At 37.5% G+C, this 16514-nt stretch overlaps 1 protein-coding gene across 2 annotated transcripts in view; it reads right to left on the reverse strand.

The window, feature by feature from the left end:
- Positions 1 to 16514, reverse strand: part of Vps41 (VPS41 subunit of HOPS complex) — a 151308-nt gene that overhangs the window by 111123 nt on the left and 23671 nt on the right. For both annotated transcript variants that reach the window (XM_028789244.1, XM_028789245.1), the window contains exons 3-4: positions 16117 to 16221; positions 10425 to 10502 (exon numbers count right to left, since the gene is read on the reverse strand). In XM_028789244.1, coding sequence (XP_028645077.1) covers positions 10425 to 10502; positions 16117 to 16221 — 183 coding nt within the window. The remainder of the gene's footprint in view (positions 1 to 10424; positions 10503 to 16116; positions 16222 to 16514) is intronic.

The raw sequence follows: 16514 nt of genomic DNA on the forward strand, positions 1-16514 counted from the left end.
CTCTCTCTCTCTCTCTCTCTCTCTCTCTCTCTCTGAAGGAAATAATCTGCAGGTTTCAGCCAGCTAAGCTCCAGGCCACGACCCATCTCACAGCACAGTCAGGCTGTAGAAGTTAATATTACTTCAACTTTGATTTGAAAACAGGAAAAGTTCCAGCGTATTTTTTTCTGCAAAGAACTATTAAAATCTATCTGCTGAAGAGATAACTTCCCAAACACACTTACCACAAAAGGGCCAGATATTCCAGCATCCTTCACTCTACACCTGACTCTAAATTAGGCAAGCAGCCTTAATGCCAAATAAGTTTTCTTACTCACTTAGATGCAGGGATGCCACAAAGTTATCAAGGTACCTATGCTTAATCCACAACTTGAGATTATATTTAATGCAGAAAATTGGAAATGTGAGTTTCCTCTCCATCGTTTATCAAAAGTTAGAATGTTTCCCATTTAAGTAATTCGCAACTCATTTGATACATCTCTTATCACTGAAAACACTATGCTCAAATACAGAAAACAGGTTCTTTAAGCGCATGAGAGTCTGAGACCTGTCAATCAGTCTTACATAAGAATTATAGGTACTGGCACATTTGGGCCAACAAAGTACCATTTTGATCATATCAATAGATACAAAGCCAGCCTCCTAATTAATGATGCCACAGCTAAAATAGCACACGACAGACAGTATCTGCTTCAGGACAGGCACCAGGTACCAGCAGACCTAGGGTATAAAGCATGGCTATTTGATTGAGAAGAGCTAGATGAGGTTCTTAGACCTGATTTTCAAGATTCTTTCAATGAATAATCACCCTCAATACCACACTGGCCACATGATGAATAAATAAAAAATAGCTGGGGAAATCATGAACGTATGTATACCTACCTAGTAATTCTGATATGGGAAGAAAGCAGTAAAACTCTAATCCCCTGGAAAACTGTTCTGATACATGAATTTTTTTTCATATTTGAACTAATATCTTATGAAATATTATGAGAGGGCTGCCAGGTAACATCACGATTGTACCACTATATGGTGTTCTTACTAAGTTAGCTGCTCGAAGTTCCAGCAATCTAGCTTTATAGAAAAGCTGCAGTCTATGGCCCCCACTACTGAAATACTATCATATAGCACATATCTATATTAGTCTAGAGAACTTTTATTTTCTTGCTCACAACTATCAGACTAAACAAACCAATGGATAAAAAAACAATTTGTACAAATGCTTGTACTAAATGTAACTCGGAGAAAACAATTAAGCTATGTAAACAAAGATTTTTATATGAATATTAAAAATGCAAATTAAGAAGCTTGAAAGAAACACAACTTTTGGGGTAGTATTGGCAAAGAGAGAATGGAGAAATGACAAGAGTTTCCTTTGCTGAAACACACAAGGGAAGATAAGTGATCTTCCAAACATTTATCCACCAATAGGAAAGAAAGAAGAACTCATCTGGATTAGAAATGATTCTATGTCAAAGAAGACAACCCAAGGACAAAAGTGCATTCTAGTCCAATGATGGCCAAGTACCAAAGTCTAGAAACAAACATGAAACTATTCACAGAAGAAACCAGTAACAAAAACATCCTTTGAAACTTAGAGATGACACTTAGTAACACTTAGACGGTAAGGAGACTGACACAGTAAACATCAAGGAACACAAGCTTGCAACAGCATAAGCCCATGGACTCCTGCACTCTTTACTTAGTACCTTTCATGTTTCGAATGGTCTTTGAAAGACTCTTCAACACTTAAACTCAAAGGTTTATAAATTACCATAGCAACCAAAAAAGACCTGTGTAAATATTAAGATTGTGGTAAGTAGCCCTAAAAACATATACACAAATGCAACACAGGTGGGGTATATGTGCTTGTGTGTGCGTGTGTGTATGTGTACGTGTCTGTACGTGTGTGTGTGTGTGTGTGTGTGTGTATAACAATAAATAAGGAAAAAGAGCCCTTGAATTTGAGAGGGAGTGGGGGAGATCAAGAGAAGGAAGGAAAAGTGATATAAATATAATAATTATACATTAAATTCTCAAAAAACATTATTTTGACTTGTATCTTAGTTTGTTTCCTTTGTTGTGATAAAACACTGACCAAAACCAAAGTAGAGAAGGAAAGTATATTATTTTTCCCTTCCACACCACAGTCAATCTTTGAAAAGAAGTTGGAGCGGAAATTCAAAGAAGGAACTGAAGCCAAAGGCATAGAAGATCTACTTACTAGCCTGCTTCCAATGACTTGCTTAGCTTGTTTCTTTTAAAAGAACCACCTGCTGAGGAGAGGAGTATCATCGACAGTGAGGTAGGCCCTCCCACATCATCATTAATCAAGACAAAGCCCCCACAGACTTGCCTACAGGCCAGTCTGATGGAGCTAACATTCCAATTGAGACAGCCTCTTCCCAGATGCATCTAGGTTTCTGTAAAGCTGATTAAAAAAAAACAATCTGCAAAATTAATTGCCAAAAGAAATTAATTTCAAAAGCAAGGTTGAAAGTCCACATCTCATACCAGTCAGCTAGATGTACCCTAGGAAAATACTATGGTCAGGGCAACTCACACAGCAGATTTCTCAGTTCTGGGGCAGGGGACCTCTTTGGTGTTTCTAATCCCCTCCCCCACAGCCTTACCTAAATCTAATATCACTTCCCACAGGTCTCATTCCCAAACTTCATTACAGTGGAGATTAAGGCTTCAAAATATAAATTAATAAGGAGACACAATTCCTTCTATAGCAGATTGCAACAGAAAAGAATTCTGATCATAAATAAGAAACCTATGGCTGAATGATACACAGGGAAGTAAGAGCTGACTCCCAGATTCTTCTGAAAGGTTACACAATGACAACTAACTAGCTTCACAGGTGTAAACCAAACATGGTACTATCAATCAGTATATGCTTACTAGGCACTGAAAAACCCACAAGAAGAGTGAGAGCAAGATGGAAAAGTACAGCACAGACTTGACCTCTGCTCTTTAGGACCTTACATATGAATAGTGAGCTGTAACTGGCAAGATGAAGGACCATTCTGCAAGAATAACGGTAACAATGTTACGTGTGTGTTCAGGGGAAGGAAAAGCCATGGAGCCTGGGCATGGCCAGGAATGCTCCTGTACAATCTGACATCTAGCTGTTTCTCCCTACTCATTTTGATCACATGGCATCTTCTGAGTTTTATATGTGCATGCTTGTTCCTAAGATTTTCGTCACATCCTTTGGGTCTAGAATGCCATTCTTCTACTAATTTTTATTCTCTGTGAAGTCCTTTTCCTAGATTGCTGTTGTGGGTAGGCCAAGAACTGGTTGTGTTCATTCATTCATTCATTCATTCATTCATTTATTGGACATATTGACACAAGGTAGAATTATCTGAGTGTTGGGAGCCGACTCCTAGCAGAAAGTGGCTATCATCATTGCAGCCATCTCAGGCCATACACCTTGACAAGAGACTTGTTTTTCAACAGCCCACAACAGCAGAGCACACTCTGATAAACATCTTGTTTTTCTCACATATCTTGTTTTGCTGTTTAGTGCCCCTAGCTGCAAGGTGCACGTGGTAGCCACGCTGCAAGGCACATGACATAGTGCCTTCAGCTGTGTTCCCCTGCTTGTCCATGAGGACAAGGTACATGGAAAAGCATATAAATACCCAGGATTTCCTTTCAATAAAGGAAGACTTGATCAGACCCTATCTTGTTTCCATTCGTTAAGTCTCTCGCCCCTCCATCCCCACTCTTTCTCTTGCTAGACTCTGACCCACAGACCAGAGCAGCAGCTTGGGCCGTTACATAGTGGCCCCCAAACGTGGGGCAGGAGTAGGTACAGAGTGGCGCTTCAACGATGGAGCTCCAGTAAGCAGGATACAGTAAAGGACACCACAGGAATTGGAAGCGTGCATCCTCACTCCTGCACTGGAGAACCTGTTGACTGATGGAGCAGGCCCAGACATCTGGGAAGAAGAATCATAACTAAGAAAATGCCTCAATCAGATCACCTGTAGGAAGGTCTGTAGCATATTTCCTTGATTGATGATAGATATGGGAAGGGCTAGAACACTGGGTCAATGGCACCCCTGGGCAGGTATTTCTAGGGCTTCAGGGGTACGGGGAAACATAAGAAAGCAAGCTGAGCAACCCATGAGGAACAGGCCATCAAGCAGCTGAGCTGACCAAGGATCCAGTTAACTCTATGTTCTCTGTTTCAATTCCTCCCTTCAAGTTCTTGCCTTGAGTTTCTGCCTTGACTTCCACTATGATCAACTGTAACCTAAAAGGCAAATAAATCTTTTCTTCACAACATTGTTTTGATCATGATCTTTATCACAACAACTGGAAGCAAATTGCAATAGTGACATAGCTGAGTCATATCAAAAAGACCTATTTTTAGTTTCTTGAGAATGTTTTACACTGACTTCCAGAGAACCTATAAGAGTATGCAATCCAACTAACAGTGGATGACGGTTCTTCTTTCCCCATATCCTCACCAGCAAGTGTTTTTCAACTTGGGAAGAGGATATTTCAAATAAATATCAAATAATTCAAATAATTGCAAATTTTCATTATGTCTCGCTAATTTTCTAATGGTGTTGAATACTTTGAGACTTTTTTTAACCAAGTTTATTTTTTTCTGAAAAATAAATCTGAACACTGTTCAGATTCATAGCTCATTTGTAATTTGTTTCTTGATTCTTTGTTTTTGGAGTTCTTTACAAATTGACCCTCTAGCATAGTCATAGCTGGCAAAGGTTTTTCTCCCACTCTATAGGCTTCCTGTTCACTTGATTGTTTCCTTTAGGACCTATAAATGCTTTAGTGTTATGAGGTCCCACTTCATCAGTTGTTGGCTTTAATTCCTGGGCAAATGGATTCCTATTCAAGAACTTTGCTATACTGTTTCTTACAGTGTACTGTCTGTTTTCTTGTAGCAATGTTAATGTTTCAGGAGTCACACTAATTAGGTTTTTAACTAATTTTTGTAACCTAAGCAAGACCTTAGCAGTAACAATACCAGCTGACACACCAATGTGGATTGAGAAAATCTCACAAGGTACAAGGTTCTACCCCTAAATGTAGAACTACAGGCAGTCAGTGAGTGACCCCTGAGATGGGGAGAATCAATCTTCCTTAGTAAATGGTAAGATAGTTTGTTGTTTTGTCTTGCTTTTGTTTTTTTGTTTTGTTTTGATTTTTTCTTTTTTTTTTTTTTTTTAGTTTGTTTGATTTTTGATGGTAGGGAGAGGAGTTATGAATCATGTCATTCTTCCATGAGTTTCCTGAGCCTTGTAAGTTTTAACTTTCTGAGTCTTATAAACTTCTTCCATCCTAGAGAGGCTGTTTGAATTCAGATGAAATTGCTATACCATCTCTTCCTATCAGGATCAAGAATGCAGAATAAGAGACAGTTCTTGACATCTGTAGGAGACACAATCTCAAAGGAAATTTTCTGTTCGTCCAGTTCTCAGAGTATTTCTGTCCCATCTTCCACAATGATCCTTGAGCCTCAAGTGTAGGAGTTGTGTGGTGGATATATCAGTTGCAACTGGGATTTACAATTTATCTCTCCATTAGCTAGGGTTTTCTGTAAATGTCTCTGTCTGTTGCAAAGAGAAATTTTCTAAAAGATGAGTGAGAACTAAACTGTGGGTATAAGGACAAATATTTTAGAAAGTAGTTACAAATTATGCTGTTTTAATAAACTGGTAGTTGTAGGGTTTTATCCAAGATCCATGACTTTATTAGCACTAAGAATTTGGACAGGTTTCCAGTATCAAGCATAATTCCCCTCTTGTTAAGTGTCTTACAAGGTCAATTAGAAAGATGGTGGCTATTGCCATGGTATACATGCCACTGCTTTACCCTTGGGGCTGTCATTTCGTGCTGCTTGCTGTTGTGCTTCATAGGTGTCATAGCTGGATAGGACTATTGGCTGCTTCCTTCCTTTGAAGCTTGGATGGTGCCTTCTGGTACCATAAATACAATTCTCAGTGGGAAGGCTTTCAGGACAGTTTTAGCTTGGGGACCTTTCAGCTTCTTGTCTGAAAATCATGAGTGTCTTCAGCAACAGAGAACTTACTTTCTACCTTGGGGAAACAACCAAGGGCAATAACAATAGGTTATAATGTTTTGAGAGTCTCTTGAACAACCCTGACCAATAACTTACACGATGGCTTCTCATGCCTGGTATTGTGGTTGTTAGATATTCTACACCTCTTGGGAGAAGAGCACACCAATTATCTATCCAATATAAAATGGAAAGTATGTACATACAAATAGCATTTTTATGGACTGAACAGATTATATTATATATTTAGGAATATACATATTATACACACATCTGTATATTACATATGTGTATATGTGTGTATGTATGTGTGTGTATATATAATATGTACTATATATACATAGACACATGATACAACAATCTAAGAAAAAAGAAGCCATGAATTTTAAAGAGAGAAGGGGATGGAATAAATGAGAAAGTGGCTTGAGAGAGAAAATGAAAGAATGGAATTATGTAATTATATCAAAAAACAGTTTTTTTATTTTAAAAAAAGGCATTTTATTAACACATACTCATTTTCTAAAATGTAGGGTTTCTCTGTGACATGTCTGTCATGTACTCTGCACACAATCAACCCCACTGTCCTTGTCCTGTTCCTCTACCCTTTCCCACTGGTGACCTTCCTGTTCCCAAATAGAAAACTTTTAAGTCCTTTTTTCTTTAACTGTACTTCAATATATAAAAAAAATGCAAAATGCATTTTCTGAGTTTCACTTACTTCAGTTACTATGATGCTTTCCATCTATTTTCCTGAAAATACAAATATTTTCAAACTAGTTAAGCTTTGAAGATGGGTTTTTATTAATGTGTAAAGATGAACAGCTCCAAAGTTTGGCAACTGTAGACCAGAACCTGTTAATTTAGCCCTAAATGAAAAGCAATTAGAAATGCTAACAGACAACTGCCTGGAATAGAAGGGAAATCCAAAACTCATTAAAAACTTTATCAAGCCTAACAAATAAAATCCTTAAAGCCCTTGTTTACTCTGTTTTCCTTTTCCTCAACAATCACGGTTTTCTAACACAGTCCTCTAGCATCCCCCCCACCCTCCAATGACATCCCAGGAAAACCTTGTCACTTTCTATTTTTAGTAAAGAAAGAAAAACACAAACACTTGGTCAACAACAGAAGTTTTGATTTGACTAATGGAGTCTTTCCAGTTTTACTAACAGTTTAAAAACAAGAACAAAAACACTGATGTGCCATAATGCTCTAAAATATTCAACATAGAAATGACATAACTATGTGATCATTGTTTAAAATAAGTACTCTGGTGGTAAATTTTAAATGAATATGTTACAGGAAAATGAGGGACATTATAGAGAAAGCATAATGGTGTTTTATGATCATACATGCCAACCAAGAGTTCAAAAGGAAGACTGATGATCTGGCTTACTGGCCACTGTAAGCATGCACTGTTCACTTTTGCTGCTCAGAACACCACAAAATGTACATATCCATTTCTATACCAGTGGGCATCTGGGCTGCTTCCATTTGGAGGCTATCATGAATTAAGCCATTGCTGACCTACAGTTTTATGCCCATATGTACTACATGAATTTTTCTTGGAAATGAACTTCTTCAAAGTGGGACTGCTGGGTTATCAGGCAGCCTGGCTCGGCTTTAGTAGATGCCACCAAGAACATTACTCTTCTTGAGCTATTAATGGCAGAAGTAATATTACTTTTTTAAAATATAGAATGAGTTGTTCAGTTTTCTTTTTTTATAGTACATAGATAAGAGAAAGTTAGCTTCTGGCATAATGGCACTATGCAGCTCTAATATCTGAATCACCTAGACATATTTTTTTAAAGTGATTCTTCCCCACTTCCATCCCCTGCCAAACCAAGCCCTATTGATCAACAAAAGCCAACAGAATTGCTTCATGATTCCACTTCTGGAATCAAAAATACCAATGTAATAAATGGGTTAAAGATGCACTTCTTGAGGAAAGTAAGATTATACAAGTATAATGAATTATTATTTTGTCTTGTCTTAACTTGTTTATATTATTTTTACCTATAGGTAAAAACCAAGCCAAATATATTCATTAATTTCTTTAAAATCTCTGCTTTTCTCTTATTAACTTCCTAATGAAAAGAAAGGTTCTAGATTAACTATGGCAACCATTGCCAGGGGCAGGACTGACACCTTCAACCCCAGCACTCAGGAGGAGCTAGAGCCTGAGGAGTCCCTGGAGGATACAAATAAAGACAGGGAATGGGGGTGGGAGGCTACCAAGTGAGACTTTGTCTCAAAACAAACAAACAAACAAACAAAAACAGAACAATGTAAAAATTGGCAACTATCACATCTGAAGAAATTCAAGTGCTAACAATGGTTTCAAACTCAAAAGACAACCTTTTAAAGAGGCACACTGAGCATTACAAATCAGCCACTTCAGAAACAAAGAAAAAGGAAATAAAAATCTCACAACAGACTTGAAACTGACATTAGGACTTCTTCCAAAAGATAATGACCATCTGTAATTTGACAATAAAAAATTTAATCTGACAAGAAGCATCAAAAAGCCATGCCCTTAAACAATTAACTTTTTCAGGGTAGATTATCAAATTTCTTAAAAATGATAAAGTGAGATATCATCAAGTTATTTTCTTCATCTACCAAAGAAAGGAAACAAAATAAACAAAACAAAAACCACTGCAGACGCTTAGTTTTCAAAGATGTCAGACAAGGACAAAAAACAAAAGAGCAGACACTCTTACAGACGAGATAATTAATAATCTGAGAAACGATGGATGGAAAACATAGCTATCATGACACTGAAAGACAGAACGGAAAGCCCATGCTGAGTACACAAAGACTGCTTTCTGGCAACACAACAAACATATGACTATAAATCTCAAAGGCAAACACACAAGCTCTTGCAATGCATATTAAAGACGTTTTAAAAGGCAAGCTTTTCTTTAAGTTGGGAAAGCATGTGTAATGCACCCCCCCACACACACATTTTCATGTTAACAGATAACAGTGGAAATGCCAAGAGCTTAGATAGCCAAGATATACAGCCACTGCCTGAAGTATTAGAAGAGGAACGGTAAAGAGTACATTCCCCTCGCCAAAAAAAAAAAAAAAATGGACACTAAATTAAGAGAAAAATACACAAACATGCCAAGCCCATAGTTGTCCTGATGGAGCAGTACAATGAGAGCACATATTCTCCTTCTGGGCCCTGCATTCCTTTTCCTCTTCTGTATCACATGTTGGTTAAACTGCAATATCCTGTGATAGGTCTTGCAACAAGAGCTGAGGAGTTTTGTTGGTGTTGTTTGTATTTAATATCAGCCATGCCCCCTCACCCCACCCCACTAGAGAAATGGCTTTTGTAGAGCACCTGTGCTCAGTTCCCAGAAGTACATGATGGCTCACAATATTCTATAACTCTAGCTCCAGCATATCTAAGCCCCTCCTCTGACTTCATGCACCAGGGACACTGGCAGTGGACAAATAAGCATGCAGACAAAATACTCATACACAAAAATAAAATAAATAAATTTTTAAAACTTAATAGTAGATTAAACATTTTTTAAAAAATCAAACTTCAAATGTAACATTTCTTTCATCCTTGAAACCAAAAGTCCCAATCAAGTAAGCCTAAAAGTATTCACATAAAACATCTGCACTCTATATACTAGAAGAAAGAAACTGACTATCAGTAAAGCTTCAAGTACATCTGGCAACTCAATGAGATGGCAAGACAATTCAGACATCAAAGAGGGGTTCACATACAAAGAACCCCACAAATTCTGATAGAATGTATATTAACATCATTCACTAATAAAAACAGGATCTTCCTGTTTTAATAACAATTCTTCTAGACCAGAGGTTCTCAACCTGTGGTTCATTTATCAGATATTCTGAGTATCCAATACTTGCATTAAAATTCATAACAGTAGCAACATTACAGTTATGAAACAGCAAAGAAAATAGTTTTATGGCTAGGGCTCACCACAACATGAGTAACTTTTAGTGGGCTACAGCATTAGCCTGGTTAAAAACCACTGATCTAGACATTCCACATTGCCAATTAAAAATATATACAATATATATAATATTTTAATTCAAACGGATGACTATAATGAACCAAAACAATACAATTATATAAATTTATAGAAATAGAATATACATATATACACATCAGTCAAATATATGTATACCTGTACCTCCAGAGTTCTTTCTCTAATTCACCTTCAAAACACTTAGAATATACTATAAATTTTAGACTTATACTCTTAGCACTCAAATTTAATTAATATCTTCTTCTTTTGCTATCCAACTGTTAAAATCACAATTTTAGGATGACACTTAATGTGTACATTTTTTTATACCATATACTTACTACATCAAACTTCTGAGTGATGTTTCCCTGGACGTCAAGTAAATAAACCTTTCCATAATGTGTACCCAGTGCCAAAAACTGTAAGAAAAACGGAGAGTTCAATTAATAAATATGCCGTGTATTAGTATGCTGTTAATAAAAGCCTTTCAAAGTGAAAACACTTGGCACATAAATATCTGCAATAACTTGGAAGATATGCATTCCTTAGAAAGGGCATGGCTCCAGCTTGGGGAAAATGACAGAACCAGGCCTCTTACCGTGATAGTGCCTCCCAGCTGTCACAATGACTCATGAGGACCCTCATCTACTGACAACTAATGGGGTGGATGTGTTCTGTACACAATGCCTGATGGACTGAGGCAGTCAATTAAAAATGCAACAGTAAAAGCTCAACAATGCTACACTTGAACTCATGATTAAGAAACTCTCTACCTAATTTAAGGTAAATGTGAAAATCTGCGCCATCATTTCAGGCCAATGGGGGAGGAAAAAAATGCTTAAAAACAATAAAATATTGTTCCTGAATGGAAAAATCCATGCCATATTGAGGGATAAAAAGACCTCAGATGTACTTGTATCGTCAGCTTTAGGATATCTCTATAAATGGCCCCACATAACCCTGAGCATAAATGTTTATATTCCAATGCAAAAATAATCCTTTCCTGTCACTTAGTGACTGCTGGGCTACATATTCATTTTATGATATCAGACTAGTTCATGCATCCCACTGTTTCTTTATTCCTCTGAACTGATCCTAAACAAGCCAGAAGAAACTTAAGGACTACCTGAAATACGACATGAGATTTTTCTTCCTTTTCATTTCTCTAAGCTTTACTCAAATAGTCCAGAATCCTCTGTATTTCACTGCATGCGAGCATGCTTCATTGCAGCCTATAATGAAATGCTCAAATTCACGGGCACTACTAAGCATTTCAGTCAAGCAGTACAATCTTTAAAAAAAAAATAACCTCACGGAAAGTCAAGATTTGAAGGGATTTATCAAAATAGAATTGCTAAAAATGAAATTTCAATTCAAGCACTTAAAATACAACGCGACATTAAAGAGGAACCACAAAAAGCGGGGAAAGGGGTTCATTAGGAATTCATCCCCCGCAATGCCTTTCACTCCTGCAAGGTTGCCTTTTTTCAGGAAGAAAAAAGTCCCCTGGGTAAAAAAATCAATACTGGTTAATAAAACATCAGGTGTGCAGACATAACTAGGGATGACGATTCCGCTGCACAGGCCTGCCTGAATGCACCAGGTGCCATGCCGATTAGTCATCCAGGGCAGACAGCAAGCCTGGTGCAAACCGGAGGCTTGGGCGCTGCAAGAGAAAGGGAGAAGAGCTGATTCTGCTGGGAAATTAGTCTGAATATTTAAAGCAAGCAGCAGTGTTTTCCCCAAAGCACAAGAACATTCTAATCAGAACTAGAGGACCCAAGTGGTTGTAATTTTATCTTCAGAGTGATACTGACGATATCTGAATAGGAGATGCCATATAAAATGCAGACCAAAGGCAAGCGCTAAGCCATTTGACGGCTTTCTGCGGTAAAAGAATGGGTCTTAAAAGCTCACCGCACCCCACGTATCTCACAGTATCGATTCTCCTCATAAATTCTGCATTTAGTTTGTTAGGAAACTACGGGAGTTTGGATCCTTAAAACGCAGTGATACAGTGTCACTCTGCAGCATCACCGTAAAGGCCACATAAAAATAAGTACGTTTTATTTTATGAAAAATTGGGAGTTTAAATACAGAGTACTTTATTCATATTAATTCTTTTTATTTTTTTGCAAAATTACTGTTTTTAAGCATTTGGAATAGATAGCAAAATATTGTTCTGATTTTATAATTTTGATCTAAAGATAGAGTAAATTTGGACCATTTATGAAAAGAAATTCACAGGTATTGGTATGGCAAGCTATCTTTTGTAGGAAAGAAAGTAACCATTTTTTTAAAAAAAAAAATAGTAAATGAATGCTACTGTGTTGAACTAAGCAACTACATGCCCTTCCAAATAATGTTTAATATGTTGATCATATTTAATTAATGAAATTATGGATAATTCATATAGTCTTTTGCTAATGCTTTTAACTAACTTAAAATGCAGCAAAAATGCATAGAACAAAATTCTCTACAATATGACAGAATATAAAAACAAACCCTTCAAATTTTTTTTTTCCTTCTAGCCATTAAAAACCATGAGGCTTTGGGCTCAGTGGGCTCAGTGGCTTGCTACTGAGACAGAGAGTTTAATCCCTAGGATCCTTGTGGCATAAGAAGAGAACCAATTCCACCAAGTTGTCTTCTTGTATGTGTATACATATATATATATGCCTATATATATACATATACTGTCTCACACACATACACACTCTATACACACACCATGGCTCGCTCATGCCTATACATACACATATACTGTCTCACACACATATACAATAAATGAATAAAATAAATAAATAAATAAATAAATAAATAAATGGAAATTGGTCAAGATACAGAAAATAAGAATCTACAGCATGCTTACATGGAACACGCATACCACCCATACTCTTTCTTCCTCCCAAGGCTCATGAATCATTGCAGAAATGGGGAAGAAGAGAGTTTAAGAGCCAAAGGTAGTAGAAAACTATAAGGAAACACGGCACATTTGAACTTGATCGCAACAGTGTATGCAAAGTCTGTGCAAGTCTAAGCCAGACCAAATCCCATTATGAACATAGGAGTTGGGCACATAATCCATCCCTAGTCATGGGACGGCCAACAACTGTTAGCTACTGGGAAAGAGTCAGTTTTCTCTAAGAGTACAGCCCCTGTTAGTTGACCATTCTCCAGTAGAAGGCCACATATCCAAAAATATCTGGGTAGCACAATTTGGTCTTTGACAGGTATAGAAAGAATGGAAGAAAGGAAGAAGGGAGAGAGGGAGAGAAAGGGAAGGAGGGAGGAATAGATGGGGAGGGAGAGAAAGTGAGGGGAACTAAATTTGATGAGGAAAGGGAATAGACGTAGGAATGGGAAGAGTTGGTGAAACAACATACAAGAATGAATATAATTATAATACACTTTATGAAATTCTCAGAAAATGATTTTTTTAAATCCTTGAGCTACTTAGGTATTAGAGTTCGGGTTGTTTTTTGTTTTTGTTCTTTGTTTTTATTGTTGTTTTGTTTTGCCTAAAACTGTGTAAAATCTAGGATGTCTAATAATAAATATAGCTTCAATGTCCTCATTATTGTTTAATTAATCTGGCTTTATAAAGGGTAGACATTTTACCCCACAAAGTGTACAACTGAACTTCATGTGGGTGAAGTAGATGTGGTGTGAACACGTCCTGGTATCACCAAGAAAAGGAAGCACACTGCATGCCTGCTCAACCCTTTCTCAAGTATTCCACGATATTCCACGAACAGCTACTAGGACAGCCTTCAGTCACACATGAGGAAGCGGGTCCCAGGAACTGATGAGACTTCATTAAAAACAGATAGAGTGCAGACAGGGGCAAGAAATAAGTACTGAAATGCAGGGCCCAGAAGGCATCTGGGATGCAGAGCACATGTCTACTATACCCAGCATTCACTTTCTAGAACTGCAGAAACAAAGCCAAAGTAAAACTGAAATGCTATCAACTCAATTGGAATCCTCTAAATATAAACTACAAACCTCAACTGAAAGTCTATGGTCTAAATATCAGCACTGACAAACCTTCCCAGCTATCAGGCTCTCTGGCCAATTGTGTATGGTATAACTAGAGGACAAACATGCTTTCCATTTCATGTATTCAAATGATCATTCAACAAGCACACAAAAAGAAGTATAACATACTTAGAACATGAGCAAACACAATATAAAGATTTTGCTACACTGAGGAAAATAGATATAAAAATAAGCAATTGTAACTCAATTTAAAGACTATGATTAAAATGGCAGTACCTCAAAGACCCACAGAAATAAGAAGAGTCAGTGTGAAAAACATGGAAGGAAGAATTAGAAAGCTGACACAGATATGTAGAAAGGCCAGAACAGAAACATCTTGCTCAACATCATGAAGTTCTATAACAAGAGATAAGAAATTATAAGCAGCTTTACACAGATGAAAGATCCATCTAATTCATGCCCAAGAGAAAAGGCAGGTGGTACAGCTAGAAAGGCTAACCAACAAGGAGCACCGAAAAATAACACAGGGATGAAAGGTGGGAAGTAGAGGAAAGCAGGCTGGACACATACAAATCATTAAGACATTAAGAATCAGCAAGTTTGAAGGATCAAGACTGCAGGTTCAGATCAGAGTCTCTGGAGGTACACTCCAGCAAAAGGGCTAGGAAGAAAACAAATGTGAAAGAATACAGACCAGTTCATGGCATATGCAACAGTTTCAGGGAGAAATAATGAATGTGAACTACTAGAAGCTCAGGAGAAGAATATAGCACATAAACTGGTGACAAAATAGTACAAACATTCTACCACAGTCCCATGCCCACAACAAAGACTAGTGAGAGAGTAGCTCGATCACACACAGCAGGTAAGATCCTAGAGTGGCTTCCATGCCACACTGAAGACCTCAGCCTTTATTTAGATGACGAAAATTATACAAGGGTCTACAAAATTCTGTATTTTCAATACAACACACTGCAACCAAGAGGCAAAAGAGTCTAGACAAAAAACCAAGAGCAGTTCCCCATATACCAAGTGCAGGATAAGGAAGACTGGTAGGTTTAAGATAATTAGCAGTTTCACAGGACAGAAAACAAAGAAGAATAGAGATTGGGACTCCATAGTCAGGAATGCTGTTTATGTAAAAATGAACATCAAAATTTGAAGACAGTATGCACAGGCCAAAAATCATCAAGTTCTAGTTACTAAAATTATCCACAGCATGTGGCATAGAAGTGGGAGACGCACCACTGTGGTTTGAATAAGAATACTCCCAACCCCGATATCATAGGTTCATATTTAGTCAAGAAGTAGCACTATTTGAAAGGATTAGAAGGACTGGGAGATGTAGCCTTGTTGGAGGAAGTGTGTCACTGTGGAGTAGGCTTGGGGGTTTCAAAAGCCCATGCCAGGACGGCTCTATCCCTCTGCTTGGGAATCCGAATGTACTCTAAGTGACTTCTCCAGCATCATCCCTTCTTGTCACTGTGCTCTTTGTCATGATAATAATGAACTAAGTCTCTGAAACTGTAAGCCAGTCCCCAGTTAAATATTTTGTTTTAAAAGAGTTGCCTTGGTCATGGTGCCTCTTCACAACAGGATATGGTGACTAAGACAACCATAAAAAAGTGAAGTTCAATAGAAATGAGTCTGAAGAACTGCCAGGTCAATCTTCATCAGTGAAGAAGAGCAGATAGTTAGCTAGGGCTCAGCAACATGGCATGACAGCCAAAGGAGGCAGAGTACACACAGCAGGGAATTTATAGTAAAAACAAGAGTAGACATTATCAGTGTTGAGTGAATACAGGGACCTATTTATAAAGGAACATAATCTGAAGCAAAAGGCTTTAAGTGGGAGGCCAGCTGAAGAATGAAACAACAGGCCATAAATCCAAAGGATGCATCAGAGTTGGGGACCTGCCATGTTTGAAAGGTCTAAGGCTCACTCCCAGGGTCACAGGGAGTGACCCAATACCTGTGCACTGGAACAGCATAGATGTTAGGCATCTGCAATACTCTTAAGTTGCTCATTACCTTGTCATGGACTGTCATACAGCTTGCTGCATCCTTCTGAAGAATTTCCGTCACCCCATTGGAAAGTCTTTCATACTTCAGTTTGGGTTCCTCTTCACTCTCTTCCTGCATGAAAAACAAAGGAACAGTGTAATTATTGTGGCTCTGTTCTCAACGATTCAAAATACACTTCTCAAGGTGAAACAAGAGATAGCCCTTTCATTCATTGTTAAAAACTACAATTACAGATATAACTTAATATTCCTGTTTCTTTTTGCCAATTACATATATAATTTCACTGATAAAATAAATTAAAAGTTGAAAACATAGATATTTGAACTTACTATTATATTGTAAAAAACTGTGTATTTAACCTTACTGTGTGTGGTAGGTACCTAAGATTTTCTCCATCTGCATGG

This window comes from Grammomys surdaster, unplaced genomic scaffold (genome assembly GCF_004785775.1).
Source record: "Grammomys surdaster isolate TR1022 unplaced genomic scaffold, NIH_TR_1.0 125807, whole genome shotgun sequence".
Classification (NCBI taxonomy): domain Eukaryota; kingdom Metazoa; phylum Chordata; class Mammalia; order Rodentia; family Muridae; genus Grammomys; species Grammomys surdaster.